At 32.5% G+C, this 26,821-nt stretch overlaps 1 protein-coding gene across 2 annotated transcripts in view; it reads left to right on the top strand.

The window, feature by feature from the left end:
• Window positions 1-26,821, top strand: part of LOC142332378 (calpain-1 catalytic subunit-like) — a 455,312-nt gene that overhangs the window by 423,333 nt on the left and 5,158 nt on the right. For both annotated transcript variants that reach the window (XM_075378804.1, XM_075378795.1), the window contains exons 14-16: window positions 3,725-3,920; window positions 10,248-10,303; window positions 22,831-22,947. In XM_075378804.1, coding sequence (XP_075234919.1) covers window positions 3,725-3,920; window positions 10,248-10,303; window positions 22,831-22,857 — 279 coding nt within the window. In that variant the 3' untranslated portion in view covers window positions 22,858-22,947. The remainder of the gene's footprint in view (window positions 1-3,724; window positions 3,921-10,247; window positions 10,304-22,830; window positions 22,948-26,821) is intronic.

Genomic DNA, 26,821 nt, shown 5'->3' with positions numbered 1-26,821 from the left:
CTCTTCACATCACTCGCTTGTGTGTGTGCACTGTGGAACTTTCATCACCAGTGCTTTATCAGTCTGTGTTTTGAATTCATTGCAGTAGCTTGGTAGTGCCGTTTGTGATTATATATTTTCCAAACTTGTGTTTAAACATTGTGATTTTTTTTGTGTAAAGTAAATAACCCTTTCAAAAATGTCCCCAACAAATATACCACAAGAAGGCAGCTCTGTACAAATGAAACATGAAATCACTGAAAACCAAGAACGATGTGTGAACATGGCTGATCTAATTGTATTCAATTACATAAAATTGGTTTACACCAACAGTTTGCACTATCTTTCAGAACAAGGAAAAGATTAAGGAGATAGATCCTTTAAAGGGAGTGACAAGAATATCTATGTAGCAGTTACATATTCTTGACGATGTTGAAATGTTTTTTCTCATACGGATAAACGAAAAGCAATTACAATATGATACTATTAATGAAAACATAATTTATCAGAAAGTAAAAGTTATTTTCATAGACCTCGTTAAGAACATGCCAGGATCATCAACGGCCAAAGAACTATTTAAGAGTAGTCATGGATGGTTCAAGAAGATTAAGAGAAGAACTTGTATCCACAGCAGTGTGAGGCACAGTGAAGCAGTAAGTTCTGACACAAAGGCAGCTGAAATCTTCATCAGAGACTTCAAGAAGGATGTAGATTCTGACAGTTACCTATCACAACAGGTTTTTAATTGTGACGAGACGGGTCTCTTCTGGAAATGCCAAAGCAAACATATATAACAGCAGAGGAAAATGCATTGTCCACCCACAACCCAATGAAAGACTGGATCATGCTGCTATTTTTTGGCATGAATGTGGCGATTTAAAAATTAAACCGCTGCTTGTTTACCATTCAGAAACACAATGAGCCTTCAAGAAGTGTAATGTCCAGAAGAGCAGGTTAAATGTGATGTGGAGATCCAACAACAAGGCTTGGATGACATGTAACATTTTTACTGATTCGATCAATGAAGTGATTGGTCCTTCTGTGAGAAAATATTTGCTTGAGATGAATCTGCCACTCCATGTATTGATTGTTATGGACAATACACTTGCCTATCCTCCAGGCCTACAATATGACCTCCTTGAAGAATTTAATTTCAACAAGATCCAGTATCTGCCTCCCAGCACTCCGTTACTTCAGCCTATGGATAGGCAGGTTATTTTCACATTTTAAGAAATTCTACATTAAAATACTCTTTGAGCGTTTATTTTCACATTTTAAGAAATTCTACATTAAAATACTCTTTGAGCGTTGTTTTGAGGTAACTGAAGGGACCAATTTTACTCTCAGAGAGTTTTGGAAGGATCACTCTAACATTGTTACCTGCCTCAAGATGATTGGTAAGGAGTGGGAAGGAGTAACCAAGAGAATCTTCACTTCTGTTTGGAAAAAGCTTTGGCCAGAGAGCATTGTAAAATGTGACTTTGAGGTGTTGAGACAGTACCTGTGAATCCTATAGTCAACATGATTGTGTCTTTAGCCAGTATCATGGGACTGGAGGTGGATAGCAATGATATCATGCATGAGCTTTTGGAAGAGCACAACCAAGAGCTGACCACCAAACAGCTTATAGAATTGCAGTGTCTTTCACAGCAAGAAGTTGTAGAGGAGAGTTTGTCACTGGAGAATGATGAAGAAACAGCAAAGCAACAATCTTCTGGCACAATGAAAGAAATGCTGAAAGCATGGAAAACTGTTGCATCGTACGTTGAAAACCATTACCCTAATAAGATGGTGGCTACACCCGCTATAAATTTATTTGATGATAATGCAGTGTCATATTTTCACCAAATTTTGAAGCGCCAAGAAAAATAAATGTTGCTAAATAGCTTTCTAGTAAAAAAACAATTAGATACATATCATAAATTCATAAATAATAAACTACACAAGGATGATTTTGTTCCTTAACAATTTATGTATAAGTAATTTTCTTTAAATAAACGTTACATATAAAAAATTTTGAATATTTTTTGACACGAAATGTATTATTGTATTTTACATTAATTTATATCAGAAAAATTGTTTCAATTAACAAGTGTTTCGCATTATGAGTAAGATTCTGGAGCAAAATATGCTCGTTATGCAAGATTCCACTGTATCAGCTTAATATCACATGCTGCAAAAATGCCATGAGTTATGAATAGAAGGTTGATTACAAAAATGGAGGAAAATGCTGGGGAAGAACAGTTTGGATTCAAAAAGGAAAAGGAATAAGATCAGGAGCAGGAATCTAGGACTGATCAGAATGATTGGAGAAAGATGTTTTGCAAGAGGAAAAGGATTGAGCTTGTGTTTTATAGATATGGAATAGGCATATGACAGAGTTTAGTGGGGAAAATTGAAAGAAAATAGAGTTTATTGGAAGGATTGGATACTGATCAGAGAATTGTATGTAAAGCAAAAAGCAGCTGTGAAAATAAATGAGAATCTCACAAATTGGTTAGAATTAGGGAGAGGAGTGAGGAAAGGCTGTTATTTATCATCAACACTGTTCATCCTTTATGTTGAAAGAAATATTGAATGGTCAAAAAGGAGTAAGCATAGGTGGAATAAATATAAATTGTGTCAGATTTGCTGACTATTAATTGTAGCTAAAGACACTCAGACATTACAAGTAATGATAAAAGCACTGAAAGAAGGTATGAAGGAATATGGGATGAAAATAAAGGTGAGGAAATCAAAATTTATGAAGGTGAATGATGTGAAAATATGGATGTTGTAACAGCAGAAGGAGAAATTGAACAAGTAAAAAGATACAGATATCTCGGAACAATACTAACTGAAGACTGAAGGAGTAAAGAAGAGGTTAAGAGAAGAATTGCAATGACTAAGGAAGCTTTTTTTAAAAGAAAAACCTACTTTGCAGCAATATGGATCTGAACCTGAGGGAGAGATTGGTAAAATGCTGTGTTTGGAGTATACTTTTGCATGGTAGTAAAACATGGACACTGGGGAAAAAGGAAAAAGATAAGATCAAGGCTTTTGAGGTGTGGGTCTGAAGGAGGATGGAGAAGATAAAATGGGTGGACAGAGTAAGATAGAAGTGTTAAGAAGAATAAATGAAGATAAAAAAATATTGACGACTATCAGAAGGAGGAAAGGAAACTGGATATCTGTGGTCATGTAATTAGGAGAAAAGGAATAATAAATAGTTCTTGATGGCTCATTAAATGTTAAAAAAAAAGATGAAGGAAGAGATTGAAGTTAATAAATGACGTAACAGGTAGTGAAGGTTATGATGAGATGAAATGAAAAGCATGGGACAGAAACAGATGGAGACAATAGTGGTGCAATGGGCTTGCCAACAGGCAGAATACCATATGATGATGACCTTGACCCTTCCGAAGATATAAGGTATTCTACATAATAGAAAGGGGAACCAAAAGGGATATGTTGGTCTACAGCAGGAGCATATTAGAGCTTCTATGTCAAGAGTGAAGGAAATGAAGGAAAGAACACTTTTTAGGTTTTAATTGTTATTTATCACTATTATTCTCACAATTATGAGGTTAATGAACACAGCAGGGGTCTTCTAAAGGGGAAGGGTGAATGAAGCGAGCCCTGACCAAAGTATATGTATATTATATCTGTTTCTACATCAAATTGTAATTATTGTGATTGATGATCTAATGTAGTAATAATTAAAATGAAATGAATAAATGATGAATTATTACTTTTTTTATTGTAGATAGCATTTGAAAAGTTTGAACGTGGAGGTCATTCTAATAAAACGTCAAGTTACAATTTGCGAGCACTTTTGTGGGAAGCAGGAAGTACTGTGAGCAATAAAGTTCTTGAATGCCTTGTGCTTAGGTTCTCGAGAAATACAATCTTAACTGCAGAGTGTTTTGTAATGGCAATGGTACGTCTTCACTTAGCTCATGGTAAGTAAATTTTATATTAATCTCTATTACTGGTGCTTACTTTTTCCTTTTTTTATATCTTGCTCTGTGAAACATAATAAAAATTTGTGTAAAAAGTTTTTTAAAAACACCATTTTCATTTTAAGCTTTTAATTTAGTTTGCTTATCAAAGCTAATTATTTAATGTTACCTTTAAATGTCTTCATTTAAGTTTACTGAAAAGTAAACATTTTTAACTCAAATTTTTATTCAGAATTAAATCAAATATTTATCTTAAAAGGGTAGGTGTCAGCTTACCATAAAGTTTTTTGATGTCCTTTTGCATGGTGGTAGGGGAGCTTCTTTTCATAAACCATTTGAAAATCTGTAAGTGGAGTTTACTCCAAAATGGAGCCAAGTTGGCAGATGCCATATTGAATTTAAAGTAGGGACCCTTCTCCTACCACCTATAAAAGGGCATCAGTTAACTGTTGTAAGCTGATTGCCTACCCTTGTTATCATCATATGATTTAATTTATTTAATAGGGCTGAAATGATGTTGATCCATTCCATTCAATGCACTCATTGGTTTACTCCTGAAAATTATATTCATTAGGTAACTCCACAAAACTAAGTGTGGACAAATAAGTTTAGGAGAGCTCGGTGACAATGTATTACTAAGAAATAATTTTTTTTACTGAAAGACTCATATAACAACTTCATAGTAGTCCCAGTAGGATGATTAGCAACACTGTTCTACTGAATCAACTATCAAGTTCATTATCTTATAGGAATATAATGAATTATTTATGATTTCTTAAAATTCAGCATTTAGAATGGTTTTAAAAAACAAGGGATCCAATTATATGTTGCCATACTATTTTTGTCGCCTTAAATTACAGAACATTTGCTGTTTTTTTTTTTTTGTTTTTTTTTGAGGATTTTGGGATATTCAATAATATTATATGGGTTTGCAGAATCGTAGACTCAACTATTTTGACTATTAAAATGGAATCCTGGTTTTTGTATGAAATACAATAAAGTATCAGTGTATTTCAAATCAAGTGGTTAAACCACTGATTGCAGTCAACCTTTTTAACATTAACAGTAGGAATGGCTTGTGAAAAATCTGAATTCAGTATGCATAGAATGTTAACATTCTCTTTGCACGATATAAGCTAAACCTAAGGAAATTTTTTTTTGCTGCTTTATTCCCTCAAAACCATTTGAAAAGATCTAATCACTAATAGATCTCACTGATACTGCAAATGTAATTGTCAGCAATTACCTGTAATGAAGAACTCAACACATTAAAACAGCTCTAACGGTGTCTAGAAACATATATAAATAGATATATATATATCTGTAGCCCAGAGGTAAAGGACACCATCACCAGTTTTATCAAAAATGGGTTTATGAGTGAATCTTACAGTATTTTTTGTTCTCTTTCCATTGGCATACACCACTATCTCCAGTTTTGAATAATAAACGAGATTGCTACTTTTAAAATGACTACAAGTGCAAATTTTGTTGTGGTAGACAAACACCACATGCAGATATCATTATATACCACTTACAACAATTCTGTAGCCCAGAGGTAAAGGACACCACATCCATTTTTAAAATTTTACAGTAGAGCAGTTTGAAATTTTGGAATTCACTTTCTTTAATTTCCTTTGTTCATCATCCTTCCATCATAACATTTGCTACCAAATACCTTATTAAGAAATTAACTCTTCATATATGTGTAAAATTAAGTGTTACCAAAAAATTACTGAATTGCAATGGAATGAAATTTTCAAGTCTTACTGGAATTCAAGAAAGAGTCACAATTTAAAACAACAGTTCATTGCATCCTGCATTGAAGTAAGACCAAATGAAAGATGTCGAATTACGTATGGTACAAAATCAAAAGAAAATTCTTTTCCTTATAGTTTAAACATAAATGATGTAAAAATGAGAGTGTGTAAACTTGAGCTTTTAAATATACTAGCTATATCTAATACAATTAAAAAACAAGAACCTGGAGGGATCATAGAAATAGACAAAAGAGGTTGGCATACACCTGTCGTGAAACACCTAAAGAAATAATTCAAAATGTTATTCAACACATCCCAAAATATGTGAGCTATTATTCACGCTTGAAAATTAAGAAACAGTTTTTAAGTGTCAATCTAAATTTAGAGAAATTATATTCATTGTACAAAGAATTGTGTGCTGAAAATAAAATAGGCAAAGAAAAAGTAGCAAATAAGTGGCTTTATATAGATATATTCAACAAAAAATTCAAATTGTCATTTAAGCATCACAAACAGATACCTGTGATTCATATCTAGCAAAGTTAAAGGGTAATTTAACTTCAGATGGTAAAAAATTTATTCAAAGTAATTATGAATCGCACCTTAAGGAATCACAGATGTGGTATGAACAAAAAAGTAAAGAAACTCAAGATACAAAGAACAGCCAAATGGTAAAAGTGATGACAGCTGATTTACAAAAATGTTTATGAACATTACACTATTAACAAACACCAAAATCTATTACTGCAGGAAGTTGTAGACGTTTAATTAAAAAATTTATGATTCCAGTGTTGTGGAAATGTATGACTTCATTCTGTATGATGTGGGATGCAACTAAGGCAGAGTGTGGTAGGAATGAAATAGCTTCTTGTATTCTAAAATGGGCTGAACAAAACATTCCCCATTCGAAAATTGTTGAAATAGTATTAGGGCCTGACAATTGTTATAGCCAGAACAAAAATTTGGCTATTGTTATGTATTTTTTCTACTTTTTACGCCAATATCCACAGTTAAAGTGTATTAGTCATAAATTCTTGTTAAAAGGCTGTATGCATATGGAAGTGGAAATGTCTGTGTGCTGATAGAACGAAACAAGAAGAAAATAATGAATTACAGATATTGACACTTAGGTTTTGGCAGCAGCTGATTTGCCAGTGTTCAAAAAATTATTATGTCTGGAATTTTAAATCATTCTACAGTAAGACATCTTTGTCTATTTAAGGAATGTTTTTAATAAGCAGCCAATACTGCTGTCACAATTTGTTCACATTCAATTAAAGCAAGAAAATACTGGTGAATTATTTTATAAATATGAAACTGATGTTGACAAAGAATTTCTTTCAGCTAATTTACAAAGACATTTGAGAAAGAATGACGTCAAGTTTCCAGATGTAACTGATGTCATTAGAGTTGATCTAAAACCGATATCACTGTTAAAATATAAAGACCTGTTAACTCTACTTAAGTATTTACCATCTGAGTGACACCTTTTTCAAAACATACTGAATGATTAACTAAATGATTTCCCTGAAGAAGAAAGTGATGAAGACTAAAGGAAATAATTATTTTTAATGAAAGATTTAGTTCAGAATAGTTTTATTAAATAAATTTTATTTGAATATGTTGTAGATTTTCTACTATTTAATCATTTTGAATTTTTTTGTGAAATTTTATTGTACAGTAGATAATATTATTACTGAAGAAATGATTATATTTTTTAATTCTTTGTAAATTATTTTTGAGTGTCAACAATAATATTATGTTGTATTTACACGTTTTTGTATGAGCAAAATAATTATATATTAATTAAAGTCTTTTAATTACCTTTTTCTTTTCATTGTAACAGGGATATATTATTGTACAATTATTTCATTGCACAATTTATTTGTCTCTTGGACGAAACAATGAGGAGCTTGTGTTGCACTAATATTATCTTTTATGAAGGGTGTTTTTTAATAAAATGTTTTTTTTTGTAAAATAAAATGTAATTTTCTTCAGACTTATGCTTTTCTTTCATAAATGACTGGCCATAATGTTAGAATTCATAAAAGAAAAATGTTAAGTACATAGAGGTATAAGACACCATGTCCATTTTTTAAAAAATACAAAACAAAAATTAATAAATATGTAATAGCATCTATTTAAGTAGATCTAAAAAAGGTATTGTAGTAGAGAAAGTTATGATGGAAGGATGGTGATGAGCAAAGGAAATTAGAAAAAGCAAATTTCAAAACTCCAAACTGCTCTACTGTAAAATTTAAAAAATGGAGATGGTCTCCTTTACCTCCGGGGTACAGATATATACTTAAAGACAACATGTTACATAAAATATGAAACAAAATCAGAATAAATAATGCCATTATACATCAACCAAGATGGATATAAAACATTTTCAAGAAATAATATTGCTTTTAAAATTACCACTGCTACAGTGGAGTATACTAATTAATTGCAGGCTAACTAAATGCTTCATTTGACAAACTGAATACTGTCATTAATACACAGATACAATGAACTCATAAAAGTATTTTACACAAAATCAGAATCAACCGTAGTTTATCACCTCTTAGAAACTGGACACAGAAACACACCATGAAAATTATTATATGGAATACAAAAACCATGATTTGAAAATATTGAAAAATATGAAATCTAGAGATACTAAAGTTGACAGAGATCACATAAATAGAAAATAGTTAAAAAATATTTACAAACAAATAGAAATCTTAAAGCAAATGAACGTTTCAGCAGTAAAATCATCATCATATATAGACAATCAATAAACAATAAAAAACGTTTTTTTTTTTAGATATTTTGACCTCACCATCCCTGGATGACTTTGAGTAACCAGATAAAGATCTCCTTCACCATTAATGTTTACAATACTTTAGAATTCCTGTATTTTATTACATTTTAAAGATAACACAATTCCTTTATATGCATAGATCTATAACAAATGTAAACTAAATGGTTAAAAAATATATTTGTTATTAGTTTAAACATTTTTTAAAAATTGATTAAACCTTTCACACTTTCATCCCAAACATATGTGTACAATTTTATGATGAAAATATGAAATCACATGAAAATGTAATGAGATAGCCTCCACTGAGCCTATATTATTAAAGCATTATCACTTAAGGCAGGGGCAAAAAGTGTGTATAAATTTGAAACAGAAGTAAGGCTTACATACTTAGTTGGTAAATACATAAAAGATGAACACAGTCCTAAATTGATGGCCCAAACACAATCTCCAGATGGATTCCTATATATATATAAGATGAAGGAGACAGCCATTAAAGTTGAAATAGAGAAAATCAATAATAAAAGCCAGAAGATCGCTAATATATTCACTGAAGTTAGTATGTGTGTATATATATATACATATATGTATATATATATATATATATATATATATATATATATATATATATATATATATATACGACTGTATACTATTTAGTATATAATAATAACAATAATAATAATAATATATATTTATTTATAATATAACAGTTAATTCAGTATATAGTGTAGTGGAAACATATTAGGAAATTTAAACATTAAAAAGGTTTATTCAATTTGTAAAAGGAATAACTTACTTCTTAAATGGAATTAACCATAATTTAATTGGTAAGTACTACCAGTGCTACTCTTCCCTTACACTTAAACCATCACTTTATCTTCTCAAAGTGGTAACATGGACTCCATAAAACTATGGAGAACTCGTACAGGGAATTAGCAAAGATAAGTGAAAAGTATAAAATAAAAATTGATGAAGTATTTAATAAATAAATAACAAATTCTTATGAATCACTACAAAAAGAGTATTTCTATATTTAAATAAAAAATAGAATAAAAATTATGCATATGTACCCAGGTTCTGGGCAAGACTATGGTGTATCCCCTGATAAGAGGTTATCTTTTCTCACTTCCTAACCTTTTTTGTTATTCTTGATCCTGTCTTCTCCATTATCGGTTGTGGATACATGTTTGTATATGATTTTTCTGGCTTCTGTTTGGTGAAGATGCCGTTTTTTGATATCTCATAGAGGGCTGCCTACAGACCAACTCTAGTTCTCCACTTCTTATCCAGCAGCTGCACAATGTCAGCTTGAAAACAGTCTTAATTACTTATAACCCCACATGACGTGGCTACCATCCCCTGTTCCTTACATACAGCTGCATAAGACGCAAATTTATCTTACAAAAGGCAGAGATGGCATGAATTTTTAATTAAAGATAGTGATGGCATGAATATTCAATCTCCATAGAAATGTCCTATACTTTTAACAAAATGTGTAAAGAAAACTTAATGTTCTTATGATAAATCATTTTCATAAAAATTCCTATATCTATCTCCTAATCCTAATTTCACAGTTTCTTTTAGTTTGTTTTTGTACAACCTAAATCGTAATTATTTTCAATACAAATCAGTTTTGATAGGTTCAGGTTTGAGTAAAAGATAGCACAATATAGTACTTGAGTCTTTGTTTATCATGTAATTCTGTTGGAAGAAAGTATAATTTAATACAAACATATAAAGTTCTGTTTTTCTTGCATTTTCCAGAGCGATATCATAGCTTAGATACCAAAATGAAAGGAAATCCACTGTCTTTAGAGGAGGTAAGTGAAATAATATAAAATAATTTGTTTAAACTAAATATCAGTTTAACAATTAATTAAATATAATTCTTTGAATATAAAATCTCATTTCCAGAATAATGAAAAATTTACATGCACAAATTTCACCCAGTAAATTTTCTTTGTAGTATGTAAAGCCTTGTGAGGTAATTAAGTATACATCAAAACTCTTAATTTCTAATTAACAAACTGGACAGATTTATTCACTAGAGTTTTTTAAAAGTGATGTAAAAAAAGTTTTAGTTAAACTTCAAACTTCAGAACTAGGTACTACTAACAAAACTGTAAGTACTTCACTACTTAGAGTAGGTACACTTCACATTAACACTAGGTACTTCAGAATTTAGTATTTCTAGCTTCAAAACTAGATTCTGATTAGCTGGTGTTGTGTGCAGAAAGTTGTTATATTTCAAAACAGTACATTACTAATAGTAAACTTACTAGGTTAAACACTTATTTAAAAAAGTAATGTTTACAACTAGACAAATCATCTGTTGTTAAATAACAATATTAGTAATCTTTTACAGAAAATGTATTATCATGAAGACCAAAGTGAAATACAAGAGATTAAATAAAGACCCACAAAAATAACTGCAACAGTCACCAAATATTTTTGTAGAAACAAAAAGAAAACCTAATATTGGTCAGTTGTAAAAAAGAATCTGGATTTGAAACCTGGTCATCTTGGCATTTTTCACATGCTACAAAACTTCTGTATGACATTCCCTCATCTCATTTTGTCATATGTGTTGAATAAATCATCCAAAAAGTCATATTTTTATTACGTAATACAGAATCAGATGTATTTTAAATAAATCTCATTTAGTTAACTTCTGCTTCAGTTATTAATATCATATCTCAATTTCACCTGGGTTTATCATTTCAATTTTGATAGACCTAGCATTCTGACATGCAACAGTGTATTCAGCTTAATTAAGAAGGTAATTGAGAACCACTTGCAACACTTCTTACTTGCTCAAGTAAGCATGATATGGGATTTTGTTATTCTTGTGGTTGCCTATGCCATTTTTTCAAACTGATTTATGTCTTATGTTAGGTCCCACATCGTTTGGTTGTCGCAACTAACACATCTACAAAAAATATTAACTGCAGAACTTATAAAATTTTCTTTGTAGAGTATATTACTCCCTGTGATGAATGATAAGGGTTGCTTTTATACTGCTGGTGCTTTAAATAATTCGCAGCTATAACATGACTGTGAGACACTGTAACAACAGATTAAAAAATTATTTTTACTTTTTTCACGTTGCTATATCTTCATTAAAAGAACAATGTTCCATAGTATCATATAACTAGAATTAGAAAATAATTTTTTTTTTTCTCTTCAGTCATTTGACTGGTTTGATGCAGCTCTTCAAGATTCCCTGTTTAGTGCTAGTCATTTCATTTCGGTATACCCCCTACATCCTACATCCCTAACAATTTGTTTTACATATTCCAAGCGTTGCCTGCCTGTACAATTTTTTCCTTCTACCTGGTACTCCAGTATTAAAGTGACTATTCCAGGATGCCTTAATATGTGGCCAGTAAGTCTATCTCTTCTAATTATATTTTTCCAAATCGATTTGCCACAATACCTCTTCATTTGTCACTATCCACCCATCTGATTTTTAACATTCTCCTATAGTACCACATTTCAAAAGCTTCTAATCTTTTCTTCTCAGGTACTTCAATCGTCCAAGTTTCACTTCGATAAAAAGCTACGCTCCAAACATATATTTTCAAAAATCTTTTCCTGATGTTTAAATTAATTTTTGATGAAACAAATTATATTTCTGACTGAAATATAATTTAACTGAGCCATTCTCTTAGCAGTACCGCCGCCTTTCATTAATTTTAATCTGCCATCCCTTTTTAGTTTCAAATTTAGATTTAAGTTTCATCGCGTTAGTTACTGCGTAAGCTGCTGCTATTTCCATCAAATTGCTATCAAGCGCGATCACAGGTTCCCAAGCTGTTTCGGCTAGTGCTTTATCGGCTACCGATCCCGTTTTAGTGTCTGAATTTTTCGAATAAACTATATCATGCAGTTTAGAAGCCTCGGCCAGTTTATTGATACCTTTGTCGCCACGAGTTAAGTCAAGATACCTTTGCCAAGACTCGTTATGGCAAGACTCCATGCGCGAGCAGCAGCGCAACCCGTGGCAGCACGCAAAATCATGTTACGGGTCAAAGCAATTGCAGGTGCGTTCCAATGTTCGATGCGGATTTGGTGATCGTGACTACACTTTAATATCTGTGGCGACTTACCAGGAACACCTGTTCCTGGATTCTCTGTTTCCAGATGCTCTGGAGGGTGAAGGAGAGGTTGGTGTTAGGGCGGGGACTATGCCCTTCCCTGGCGTACGGGCTGCGGATCCCGTTGACATAGACCGAGTAGTTTCGTGAATGGCACTGAAAAAGACACCGACGTTTGATCAACTTGACCCAGATATATTATTCCATCTGCTGCCTGTCATAAGAGACCCGCTTAGCAGGCTGTACTCAGAGTGCCAATCTGGGGCTGCTTCCCGACATGTTGGAAAGAGGCTTTGGTGAGGGTGCTCTCAAAATCAGGAAAGGAACCTGGTGAGGTCAGCAATTATCGACCCATCAGCCTCTTGCCGGTAATTGGTAAGTTGCTTGAAACGCTAGTTGTGGAACGGCTCTGGGAAAGCTTCGATATGAACTCACTTCTAAATCGAGGCCAGTATAGCGTCATGAAAGGGGTTGGTACCGAGGATTGCATCTTAAATGCTCTTGCCGAGGTGGAAAGCGCCGACCGTAAATATGTTTCGGCAATTTTTATAGATATAGGGGCAGTAATTCCTTCCTTGTGTTGGAGGTTGGAGTTCTGTCCTCTATGAGTTGGAACACCACAAAGTTTCCGTAGCCCTGCAGGCCGCGATACGTGACTATTTGTCTAACCGTACAGCTCTGTTTAAGGATGCGCACCTAGTTGTGGAAAAATCTACAACTCGAGAAATTTCTAGTAAATTTCTCGAAATTGGAGGCAAATTAACAACAGAATTCCACCAAAAATGTTTTCAGAACAATAAAATTTAGTCCTAGTTCCCTTGGTGAACTCATCTTCAGTTCATACCACTGACTTAGGTTAATTAACGGAATCCAGTCTGGTCTACAAGGGAGAGGCGGACAGATTTCCTATTCCCACTCAGCTCCATTGCAGTCCCGTGTGACATTTATTTTCTTTCAATCATCGTCGAGGTGCCACTACATCTCACGGCTACATGGGATCCATGCTCTCGGCAAAGCAGTCGCCATCCTGCCGACAGTGTCGTGTGCTCGTTCAAACTGCCCTCGTCAAAAAGGTGCTACACCTCACGGCTGAATGGTAACCCATGCCTTCGGCAGTGCAGTCGCCATTCCGCCGATAGCTAACATTCAAATAATCACGACAATTTCTATCTAACCGTGACTCGACGCCAATACGTCTACCTCCGACCAATCAACTGCCCAGGCAGTCCCTAGCCACCCGAGGTATACCCTACTATAACCCTTCAGCTGTCCTGCTCAGTGCGAGGAATTGGAGGAAGCCTAACACGATAGCTCATTCTCTGCTAGTCTTCCAGTTGACGCAGATCAAAGGAGTCCACTCTCTCAATTTCCTAAAGACACCATGTCCTAAAGAGAGTTGAGTTGTATACCGATTGGGAGAGACCAAACAAATTGCTCGCAGCTCCGTAATATTTGGAAAGATGCCATGCGTGTATCGACCAGTAGAAGAATCGTTCCATCTTGCTTGCCAAGAGTCAAAACCTTGGTCTTCAATTTCTCGCACACGCCCAGAAATAAGAAGGTTTTCCGTCTTAGAAATATACCGCTTGCTAAGTTCCGCATCTAGAATGTCAATGGGTTTAATGCCAGCGATCACAGAGACTGCCTCTCTCAAAACAGTTGTGTAACCACTGACAACAGCTAACAACAGAAGACGCTGGGCTTGGAAAAGTATGTCCTTATATCATTGGAATGGAGCCCATACGGACGCAGCGTAGACACCTTTGTAAAGAATACGTATGGTACGATAATTCAACCGCTAATCGGAATGGATGACTACGGGCACCAAAGAAGCCATCGATGGTTTTTTTGCAATAAACTGGAGGTACTCCTTGAATTGAAGTCTCGTATCAAGGATGACATCCACATACTGCTGAACGGTAACATACCTAATAGGAAGTCCGTCCATCACAACCCGCGGGTGACTGGTCGCGATGAGACGCTCATAAAGAAACATCATAGTTGTTTTCTCCGCACTGAAAACGATCTTATGCTGAAGACTCTACAACTTGAGAACCTTACTTACCTGCGTCGCTCTGAGCCGTATTTTGGCACGCGAGTTGCCCTCGAAAAGCAACAACCCATCGTCGGCATAAGCCACGATGCGGCAGCCACTATGCATCCGCACCGCATGAGAGAGCCGAACTCAACGATGCAGACAAGTGGACCTAAAACACTGCCCTGCGGACAACCTTTTGACAGGGTCTTTCCTACTTCCGAACCGCCGTCACGAAGGACGACGGTTCTGTCGCTCAAGTAGGTCGAGACAGTTCTAATCTCATTTAGCGTGCACCCACGCTGCTGAAGTTGAAACAAGGCATAGGGCCACCACAAGTTATTGAAGACTCCGGATATATTCAAAACGTACCGTGCACATATTTGCACTCGCTGTATAAAGCGCCCCAGTTTAGGCACCCCGAGAATAGCCTGCTAAGCGGCTCTCTTATGACAGGCAGCAAATGATAGAAAATACCCAGGTCAAGTTGGTCATTCCCCGGTGCCTTTCTCAGTACCATTCGAGAAACCACTCGGTCTACATCTATGGGTTCCACAGCCCGTACGCCAAGGAATGGTGTCTCACCCCCATAACGCCGACCTCTGCTTCACCCTCCGGAGCATCTGGAAGCAGAGTATCCAGGAACGTCTGGTAAGTCGCCACAGATGTTAAAGTGTGGTCATGAACATCAAACCCGCATCGAACACAGGACGGCACATACAATGGCTTTGGCCGGTAACATGACTTCGCGAGCTGCCAGGGGTTGCGCTGCAACTCGCGCATGGAGTCTTGCCATAACTTGAGTTTGGCTTCCTTGATGGCATGAACGTACTCATTACGGGTGCGCCGGTAGATCCTCAGACCCTCAGCGTGCACGTCATCAACGATAATCCCCGTTGACTTGAACATATGTTGGATATGTTGACTTAAAAATTTCTGTTTTCCTTGATGCCACGATCCTCTTAAAATTCCAATAATTAATGATAGGAGTATAGGAATTTGCTCTTGCTGCTCATTAATTAAATCATTGATTTCTATTTACTCTCATTTTCTAAACAATGCTTGTTCGTCTATTTGTGCATTGTTATGAACATCACGAAATAGTGGATTGTTGTCGATCAGCCAACGTAACGCTTCAAACACCCTTGCACGAGATATCGAAAACTCCAGGATTATATTCAAATTTTCAAAATATTCTGTAATAACCACGATACCTGCATCTTACGTCGATCTAGGTAGCATTTGTGGTAATTTCTCGCTGACTTCAAAAATGTCCTGGGCGAAAAGTACAGCCTGCCCTTTTAAGCCATATTGCCGATTCAAGCCATTGAACTTGATGATCTTAAGAAATGGTATTACTCGTGACAATCGCTGTTCCGATTGCAAATATACTTTAATAACATCTGCGATTACTCCTGGTTGGTGATTGTTCCAATAGGTTCAGTCGTATTATGCGAGTTTTTCAACGATGACACAGTAAAAGTTTTTTTTTCTTTAATTCGTCTGATAGGTATGATGATTTAGTTGCTGCAAATGTAAAAAATGAAACCTGATTCGGATAGCATTGTTTTATACAAATTCTATCACAACATTTGTTAATTGCATTCTCAAATTCAGTAAAACCAGCATTATTCATGATATCTTGACACCTTTTCTATAAGCTAACTTCATGCTGCTTTAGTATTTTGTTCGCCGTACACTTCAAATAGCTTTGGCATTCACTTTCCAATCGAACCTGGTACTCTTCAGTTGACTCCACTGCACGAATTTGCGAACAACGCTGACGTGTAAGTCAATCGTACCTCTCTTCTGGTGTTTCAATAGCGCTGGCGTTCACTTTCCAATTGAACCTCTTGCTCTGTTGCTGTTTCGTTCTCTTTCTGAACTAACTTAGCACTGTTGACTTATTTCTATTGAACAAAAGTGCAGTTGACACTACTCTTGTGAATGTATAAATGTAAAATATATTGTACTGTATAAACATAATTACATTATAGTGGCATAAAACTGCGAGTTTCATTGGAGTTTGGTTTTTTAAAACATATATTTTTATAATCTTATTTTATTTATTTTTTATTAATATTTATTTTATTTTAATTAGTTACATTTAAATTTTACATATTTTATAATTACAATGTTTTTAGTATAATTTAGTACAACTGTTAACAGTTTTATGTTGAAAAAAAAGTTAATATTATCGCTCTATAAAAAATGATGGTGCGCGGGTTTGTTTGTCATATGTGCTCACATTTTTATTTTATCTGCCATTGGGGCAGAGCTGACCAATTGTGATGCGCCAGCGGGTACAGACCTCCCTCCATGACTCTTTCCCGCTAGCAATCAGTTGTCAATTAATTTGGGTGTAATTTAATTTAATTTTTAACCGTAGATTATTTAATTTATATTTTTATTTATTTATTATTATTTATTAATTTTATTAATAAAAGAAAGGAATTATTAGTAAATATTCACAGATTAAAAAAAACAATATAGAATCTTTATTTAGAGTGAGAGAGGAGGGAGCCATTGCACACGCTCCACCCACGACTCTCAACGGTGCTAGAAGCACCGTTGTTAATTAATTTACAATTATATTTAATTTAATCTCTAACCGTAGATTAATATATTAATATTCTGACCGGTCAGAATAATATTAATATATTCTAATTGGCTAGTATTAATATATTAAAATTACCGAAACCAAGGAACCGTCGAACCGTGGAACGAAAGTGAGTTAAAGAAAAGCATGTAAAAAGGTATGTTACCTAAAGCTTTCGTAGCGATACCAACTTTTATTAGTAAGAGTTTCATCTATACAATTATAATTATAAATAGCAAGTCACACCCTTGAAAAAAAATTCACTTCTCTTTATGCTAGTTGTTCAGGGTATAGTTCTGTCATGTCATGTGTCCCTGCTTTTACTGATTATATTCATTAAAGAAAAATACTACATATTCATATTTCAACAGTTTTATTAAAACATTTAAATTACGTGTATTTATTTCCATTAATATTGAGGAGATTTTTGTAGAGATTATGAACAAAAAAAACTTTGGAATTTTCCTTGTGTTGTCTTAGAATCTGAAACTGATTAATGTTCCGCAATTTTGTACATGTGAAACAGTTTTTTTTTTTTTTTTAATTTCTTGCCAATCCTATAAATTCAGTCATGTTATTAAAAACACAATTTTTTATTTTATCAATATTTATCCCTTGAAAAAAAGAAAAGCACTGACTTGCATAATTTTCCATATTAAATCTATAGTATGCTTTTGGGTAATTATTAAAGGCAATAATGCATTTTTATACAGTTACCCCTCCTCCACGCATTTTAATCCATTTAGCATTTAGGACAACTTAACCTTAGAAATGTAAGACTTTGAAGACAAATCACAGGCTATCAAAATGCCTACCCATCTAATAGAATTATATTTTATATTTGCTGACAATTTCACCTTAGCAATATACCACAGTTCAGAGAATGATCCTTGAAATCATCACTGACAAAAATCATTAACATACAGTAAAAACAAAATTGTAATTGTATATACTTGTAGTTCTTTAGAATTAATCAATTCTAACTTTTAAGTTTTGCTTATTCATATCTGTTGACACCTCATGCTTAAAAATTGTTTTACGTTAATTTGCAATGTCTCCTATTCCCACATTTAACAAATTTTATGGTTCATTATATCAAAAGCTTTGCATGTATATAAAATATTTTAAATTCTACTAAAATAAATCACCTCTACAGACTATTGAGATAAAATATTTCTTATCTTAATTTTATATTATATCCCTTTAATTAAATTCCACATTAAAATAAAAATATTAAAAATTAACAATATACTGTGTCACTAAAATAAAACCATGCATGTAGTGTAGTATTCTTTATTGTACTATTATGTTTAATGAAAAGTACATATTCTTCTATAACAGTGCTGCTATCTGTTGCTGTTTTTATAACAATGTCTCCTTTAATTACTGTCTAATGGTTTACCAAATAGAAATTCTGTTTGTATTTATATATGTAATATTTTTCTAATATATTAATTTTTTGTCATCTCTATTAATCTCCAATATTTCTAAATTTGTATTAATATCAGAAATAGAATATTTATTGTTAATTAGATGGTCAGTTATATTTGATAAACAAAAGTTTTTATAGTTTGTATAATTTTCAAGAAATCTAGTTTTAAAGGATTTATTTATTTATTTGCTATGTTTTAATAAAACGAATATATCTTAATAAAATTTTAATAAAATGAATCCAATCATGACAAGATGCAGAATCCTGTGAAATAACTATCATCATAAAATTCTTCTTCTCATCAGGGTATAGGTAAATCGCCTGTTCCAATTTCAAAGAAATTCTACATTTATACATCCAAATTTAACTAGTGATAATTGTCTATCAGACAATTATAGCGTACACACCTCCTCAACTGATCTTCCATTTTGAAAATGTTTAATTCCCCATGGACCTCTTCATTATAGAGCCTATCCAATTTCATACAGCCCTTTACTGATCTCAAGAACCTCATTTTCAATGCCTGTATCTTACTTAAGTGTTTCTGGTTTATCATCCATGTCTCTGAACCACATAATAGCATTGGTACAGCCATCACCTTATAAAACTTTAATATCGTCTCCTGTCTGGTTTTCTTGGAGAGCGACCGTTGAATATATCCGCACTATATCTGAAACTTTGTCATTTTCTGGTCAATATCGTGATGTACATCATAAGTGATGTTTCACCCAAAGTATTGGAAATGTGAAACTTGTTCTATATTTTTATCATTTTTTGTGTACATGGGGTGCTTTCCCAAGAAAGCTATAGTTTTTGTTTTTGTTATGGAAATGGTCATGTTGTAAGCTGAACTAATCTACCGTAATTAGAATACCAACCTCTGAAGTTCATTCTCGCTCTGTTGAATTATTACTTGATCGTTGGTGAAAGCATTGATTCAAATAAGACCCATTTCCCAACTCGATCCCAGAGTTTACTCTCAGCTTCCATTTCCATACAATATCATCTATATATATATATATTAAAAAGAGTAGGAGATATACTGCAGCCCTGACGTACCCCTTGATTAATGGGAATTTCTTCATGTAATTGGTCTCCTATAGCTAATATAATTCTTGTGTTACAATAAAAACTTTTTTTATAGTCTCTATTAAGAGTTTGGGATAGCCTCTCTTGTCCTTTATGAAATCCTGATTGCTCTTCAAGCAATAAAACATCAGAAATAAAATGAAGTTGCTCAATAATATTTTTCCCGTATACCTTGTAGGCAACACTTAATAAGCTTATCTCTCAGTAAGTTGATATTATAGTCCTGTTACCTTTTTAGAAGAAAAAACCACCTTTGCCTTCCTCCAATCATCCAGAATTATGCAGCACTTCCAACATGTATTTGGAAAAGGTAGCAGTCAGAACTTTGAGTATTTGACAATTCTGACTTTATACCATCCAAACCAGTCGCTTTTGATTCTTCACAAATTATAGCTTTTTCCAGTTCCTCAATCATTAGTGGATCTACACATACTTCTTTTCCTGCTTCTCTTTGAATCTCTTCAACTACTTCTGGGTCATACCATAAATCTTTATAATACTCTACCGATTCATAATTAAATTCTATTGTCACTTCTTCTCTTTCCTCTTGATTAAGATGTTTCATTATCTTGTATGCAACAGTTTGGCGACCATGTACATCATCTTCTATGTTGCTAACAAACCTATCCCACAACTGATCGTGCATTCTACTATAATACTTTTTGCGACATATTGTTCCTGCTTATACACGTCCAGTGCCTCTGTTGTTTATGTTTGAAGATACTGATGAAAGGCTAATTTTTTACTTTCTATTGCTTGTTTTATTTCCTCATTCCATATTCTAAGACATTTTTACGATTTTTACTACTTTCTTACCTAGCATTTCATCCAGTACATTCACCAGAAGACTTTGTATATTATTCCATTCATGTTTTATATCATCACTCGTGGGGACATAGTTTACATATTCTGTTAACCTTACCTGGAACATATATAAAATTCTTTTTTCTTGGAGCTAGTAGGCTTTATAAACTTCTCTTCCTTTACCTACAACTGTCCATCAGGCCTTTTTCCATTTAATCCACAACCCAATCCTGGACGTAACCATATAATGATCACTACCTATATCTTCACTTCTATACACATGAGTGCCCTGTACACGTGTTGGCATTCGTTTATTCATAATCACATAGTCAGTCAATAATCTAAAACTTCTTGCTGATCAAGTATGTTTGTTTATATCTTTTATCCTAAAACATGTATTTGTAACATTGAGTAAGTTAGCATTTTCAAACTCTTTCAATCATATACCATTCTTATTCACATGTTCCTCTCTGAAAGTACCAATCGCATTCTCTATAGGTTGTCTATTAACTCTTGCATTAAGATCACCAACTATTTCTACATGATCTGTTTTGTTTTATAGATCTAGTTGCTCTGTAACTGACAATAGAAAATATCAGATTCTTCCTCCTTACCATCCTCCGAAGTGTATACAAAGACTGCCTTGATCGATCTTAAATCTGACCACAATGATTCTGTCATTTACCAAGGTATATGATTTGATAAAGAGTTTTCTATTTTTGGTCTACCAGCATTGCTACACTAGAGTGAGCTCTCATTCTGTGCCACTCCACTTCATACAGTTATCCAAATCTGCCATTCCCCCCAAGTTTCTTTATAGTTTCTGTTACCATTGCTATATTTATTTTATTTTCTAACAGACTGTGACACAATTCAGCTTCCTTGTTAGTTAATCCTCTTACATTCCATGTTGTTAATTTTAATATTTCCATTATTTCAAATCTTTCTTCATTCTGTCCATTTTTCCGGTCTGGTTTTTTCTTTGACACTTATGAGTAATATTTATGTCCTCTAAAGATGGTACCAACATCTTTTAGAGTAATTGCAGTGACGGGGTTGCCGTCTTTCAGCTTCAGAACCTATACTGGGATTAGATTCAGAGACCCACATCCTAGGCTGTTCTGCCATCTCTGACATTCAAAATTTCTTCCTCACCTGCCTTTGAGGCCATTGACCATTTCTTCACCTGTTGGTTAGCGGGAGGTATTTTATTTTCCCTCCTACCACCCATTACTGGAAGGTAACCCTCAATCTGCCACCTGAGGACGTGCCCTCTAGAGGTTACAGGTTACCCCAAGGATCATGATAAGATTAAGGTAAGAAGTGTCTTATCTGAATAGTCTGCACTAGCTAGTTTCTGCTAGTAAAATTAAAAATATAACTTAACAGTAGAGAGGTATAATGTGAATCTTAAAATAATACTAATTTTAATAAAATATACGTATATGAACAATGTAGATGGATGCTCATTTAATGTAATTTATCATGGATGTAATTTATAATTATCAGCACCTTTCAATAATGTGCTGTGTTTATAATGTACAAAAAAATAAGCAAAGGCTTATCTTTAACTTACAAATAAATGTTAATTTTACCATCTTACCTTCATACCTTCCTGATTTTCTCTGAAGTGCATTATTTTATTAAACATATTTTTTAAAGTGAAATTAAGTTTTATTTATGTATTTGTAAGAAATTGATCTTTACATTTTTAAATATTTAAAGTAATTTTACGTAGATAAAGTTGAGTTAGACTAAAGTTTTTAATAAGAGTGCTTTTCCCCAGTTTTTTGAAGAAAATTTTCAATATTAAATTAAAATTGCTTTAATTAAGAGAAAGAGATTATTTGGAAAAAAAATAAGACCAACCTTATTCTTTTGTTATTATTATGCAGTAAGTTTTTAAGCTTCAAACTCATTAGCAAAGGTATATATGTTATTTCATTCCAAACCTACCATTGTTGACGTGATCTATAATGTTTAATGACATTACAATATATAGTTGCAATATAAATATAAATTTTAAATATTGCATTGTATTCATTTACATAGCTCATAAATTCAATTTTACTTTCACATCTACAATATCAATAATTTATTTTGGAAAAGTAATATGTTGGTAGTGAATGTGGTATAATATACTTAGTGTACAGTTGATATTTGCTATTTGTTGTGCTACATTTTTTTGTGAAAACAAATAGTTGTTTGATTTTATCTTCCCTTTTAATTGAGTTTATATGATCTTGGCATTTACATTTGCTGTTTGCAATGTTTATTTTTTTATTTTTCAGATGATTCTGATGACAATATATTCATGACTATGGATCTGCATTCTGATTACACTTTCAAACCAAAGATTTTACACTATTTGTGCATACTTTCAAGAATATTTTCACTTATTTATATAGGTATAACTTATTTTATTATTTTTTTGTACAAACAGAGAATCAATATATATATATATATATATATATATATGCGTGTCAATACTTGTTAATATTTGTATTATTATTGAAGGAAATATGTGTATTTGTGTCATATTGTGTAAATAAAATAATATATCTATTAACGCTCAAGAATGCTAAATTTAAGTATTTATATGTATTTGATTGTATCTTCTGTGTAAAATGTAAATTTTTTTAAGAGTAATGTAGTATGTAAAATTGTTTATTAACTTGTTGACAATTATTAAAATTATTTATGCTTATAGATTACAATTTAAATAAAAACAAAACAACTTTGTTGGGGCTTTTTTATGAAGAATTTTGTAAATTGGCATTGTGATAATCTATTAAAAATAGACATAGAATTGTAATCCTTAATTATTTAATAATTGTCTGTAAACTTTAAAATTTACCAATTTCCTTAGATAAAAAAAAATCTATAAAAGGGTATTATAAAGAAAACCCCAAAATATGAAGAGAAAATGTAAAATAATGTGTATAAAATGTGACCAACAACTTCAGATAGTCCATTGGTTCATGTGAAGTCTTGTGTTCAGACAACATAGCTACTCTATAATTTACTGTAGAATTTTCTGAAAGACTCAATAAGTGTGATTGTCTGAGTGAAGAAAAGACTATACTATAAACCTCCACTATTTGTCATACAAAACTAATTATTTATCTGATGGTTGGCAAATTTATCCCAGAATGTAATTACTAGAAGGTAATTTTGTCTTGTAATTAAAAGCTAATTATAAGATAAATAAAGATTATTTTTTATGTTAAATATTTTATGTAAGTCTCACTTAGAAAGATTTACAGTAAGTGATCTTACAGTATTCTACACTATTATCACCCTGTAATTGTTTTATGTCCATGTCAAACAGGTTTTAATGTTTTTTTTTTGTATTCTGAAATTTGTATCAACAAGCGCAAAATAAGTTGCCTTTTCCATAGATTCTTAATCAATTAGCAAATGAGTTAATAACATACAAGATTGACTGGCATCAATTTTGTGGAACCAACTACAAAAATAACTGTTCCTATAACATTATTTGACTTCTTACAAATTTTTTTATTCAAGAAAGACATGAAAGATATTGGAGTAATTCTGATTATTCCCAAATTGTTTCTATTTGTAGTAAAATCATGGAAACTTTAGCTTTTGAGTACAGCATCGTGGAACTTAATTTGATTTTATATTTGTAAGTCATGGTAATATAGACAAAAATTGTTGTTGGACGATGGTTTGCATGGCTTTTTGACTACTGCAAACATCAATACTTTTGGTGCTCACAGTATGGATCTTTAAACTTCCTCAATACATCTTAATTCAGTTCAACTCAAAAACTTTAAACAAGTCATATGTACATCAGTCTTCTTATCGAATAATGATTGTTTTCTGTTTTAATGAATAATTCAAATTTTTAATTTCTGAAAAAGTTCAAGCCTGTCTGGAATTCAGGGTAAGAAATTTGGCCTATGACCTCATAAATGGAGGGTAATTGATCCATGAGGTTTCTCATTCATGGATAGATTTTGTAATTCACACAAAAATAACAATTTCCTTTCACTGTGGTGCATGCTGTAACAAATTTAAAATAACCGAAGGAACTCAAAATGGAAATTAATATGAAAGAGAAAAAATGGTAGTAGATCTTGTTTCACTAAATTAGATTTGATATTCACTAGTACTTAAAGAAAGCAAAAGTTTGATTCAGTAAATATTAAACTATTTCTCTATAATACATGTGTTAAGGCTGGAATATTTACAGAGAATCATCTCTAAACTTTTAAATTTACCCATTTCCTAAAGGTAAATTACTCTAAAAAAGGGTATTATAAAGAACGCCCCAAAATATGAAAAGAAAATGTAAAAGAACTTATATAAAATGTGACCAAAGGCTTCATATTGCCCAGTTGTCTATCTGAAATGTGTTCAGATAGAACAGATAGAATGTGTTCATAGTGTTCAGACAACCTAGCTACTTTATTATTTACTGTAAAATTTTCTGAGGGACTCAATAAGTGTGATTGTTTGAGGTATCATAGAATTGCATTACAAATGTTAGTGATGCAAGTGACGAAAACTTAGAAGTAAATGATGGAAGAACAAAGTTTAATTATTGGTAAAATAAAAAGTCAAATTTACTTTAGTATTTATTATAAAAAAAGCAATTACAAACAGGTGCTAAGATGATACAGTCATCTGCTGACAATAACAAGGAATAGTTATGCATTTAAACATTCCTAATGTACATTAATTAAATACAGTTATTCTGTTTTATAATCCTGGTTATAAAATACAATATACTACATATATTTTGTTTTCTTTAATTGGGTGAATTTTTTATCTTTCTAGGTGTTTTTAAAAGTTTCCTCATCATTTTATATTAATTTTATTTGTTGCAAAACATACAAACATGAGTCTTGCTTTATTTCTTGTCATCTAATTGAAAAATAACAAAGAACCTTTTTGATTACAGCACTTTTTCACTAAAAAAAGCCCTGGTTGTAACTATTAATGCATTCTCTTAAATATTAAACAGTATTGTTAAAAACACAGAGGATAGTGAGGTAGGTGATGAAGAACTTATTTGATAATCTATGATATCAGAAAAGAGAAGGAAATTAATTGGTCAGTGTACAGAGAATGAAGAAACATAGGCAGTCAGTAAACTATATAAAGACTAGAATCTGAAAATATCTTAGAGCAGTGACAAAAAGAAAATCAGTCAAAATTGATGAGCTTACAGCAATCAAGTTAATGACAGGAAAAATACTAAACAGTATCAAACATTTTTTAATTAAAATATCACCTTTTCTTTTAATTTTCAAATTTGGCTCAGATAGCCTCTTGTTCTTTTTTTGGCCACTTCCCTTAATTCTTTTTCTATTGTCAGTTTTACGACTCCTCTTTTCATTCACTTCCCTTACACCTGATTGTTAGCTTCTCCTAATTTTATCTTGTTTTGTTTATCTTCCACCACATCCCATCTCAGATACTCTGGTAAATTCCTTTAATGTGTGAAGTTCTACTTCCACTTTTATATTTTGTTAAAAGTAGTCACAGACATCAGTGTGTGGGTGTTAATTCTGTTATCTTTTATCATCAGACTTGCAAGACAACAAAATTCACATTCACCATATATTCAATTGAAAACACTCAAAATTAATTAATTCACTTTCACATTCATTGTAATGGTAAAGATCTGCTGTACTTTGGTTCCCTAAATGTTTCATTTTTTCTTTTTTTTTTACTTAGCCTTTGGCTCACTTTTCCTGACAAAAATAAGGAGAAAATAAAACAAATTCTGTTGCACCCATCTGCTTATTTTTTTAACTGCTTGGTTTGTTAATTTTGATTCCATTTTTTGTGTTTACCAATTTATTTAGGTTGTAAAGAAGACAACCTAAATTGTTTCATTTCAATTGTTTTACCATTTAATAAAATGTTTTCTCCACTATCAAATGCTAAAATTTTTCCCTAATTATTTTGCCTGAACCGCTCTGAATCCAAATTTATCGTAAGTTATATATTTTTCTATTTTTTTTGTTTACATTTTTAAAAGTTATAGTTTTTATATAGGTAAAGTAACTTTTGAGAATTTTAAGAATGATACTGTTGCTAGTTTTGGCATTCCGTGGCATTTTTTGTCATAGTTATTCTAATTGCTATACGAGGTCTGTTAGGAAAATAACCGAACTTAATTTTTTTTAACTTTAATATTAATTTTACAGATTATTGGTCCTTGTCCTCAAAGGACTCCCTCCCAATTCACACACTTTTCCCAGCGATATTTCTACTTTACAAAGCAGTCCTGAATAGCTTCGTTCA

Source organism: Lycorma delicatula, chromosome 1, assembly GCF_047948215.1.
Source record: "Lycorma delicatula isolate Av1 chromosome 1, ASM4794821v1, whole genome shotgun sequence".
Classification (NCBI taxonomy): domain Eukaryota; kingdom Metazoa; phylum Arthropoda; class Insecta; order Hemiptera; family Fulgoridae; genus Lycorma; species Lycorma delicatula.
Note: the sequence above shows the minus strand (reverse complement) of the source record. Positions and strands in the feature narration are given on the sequence as shown.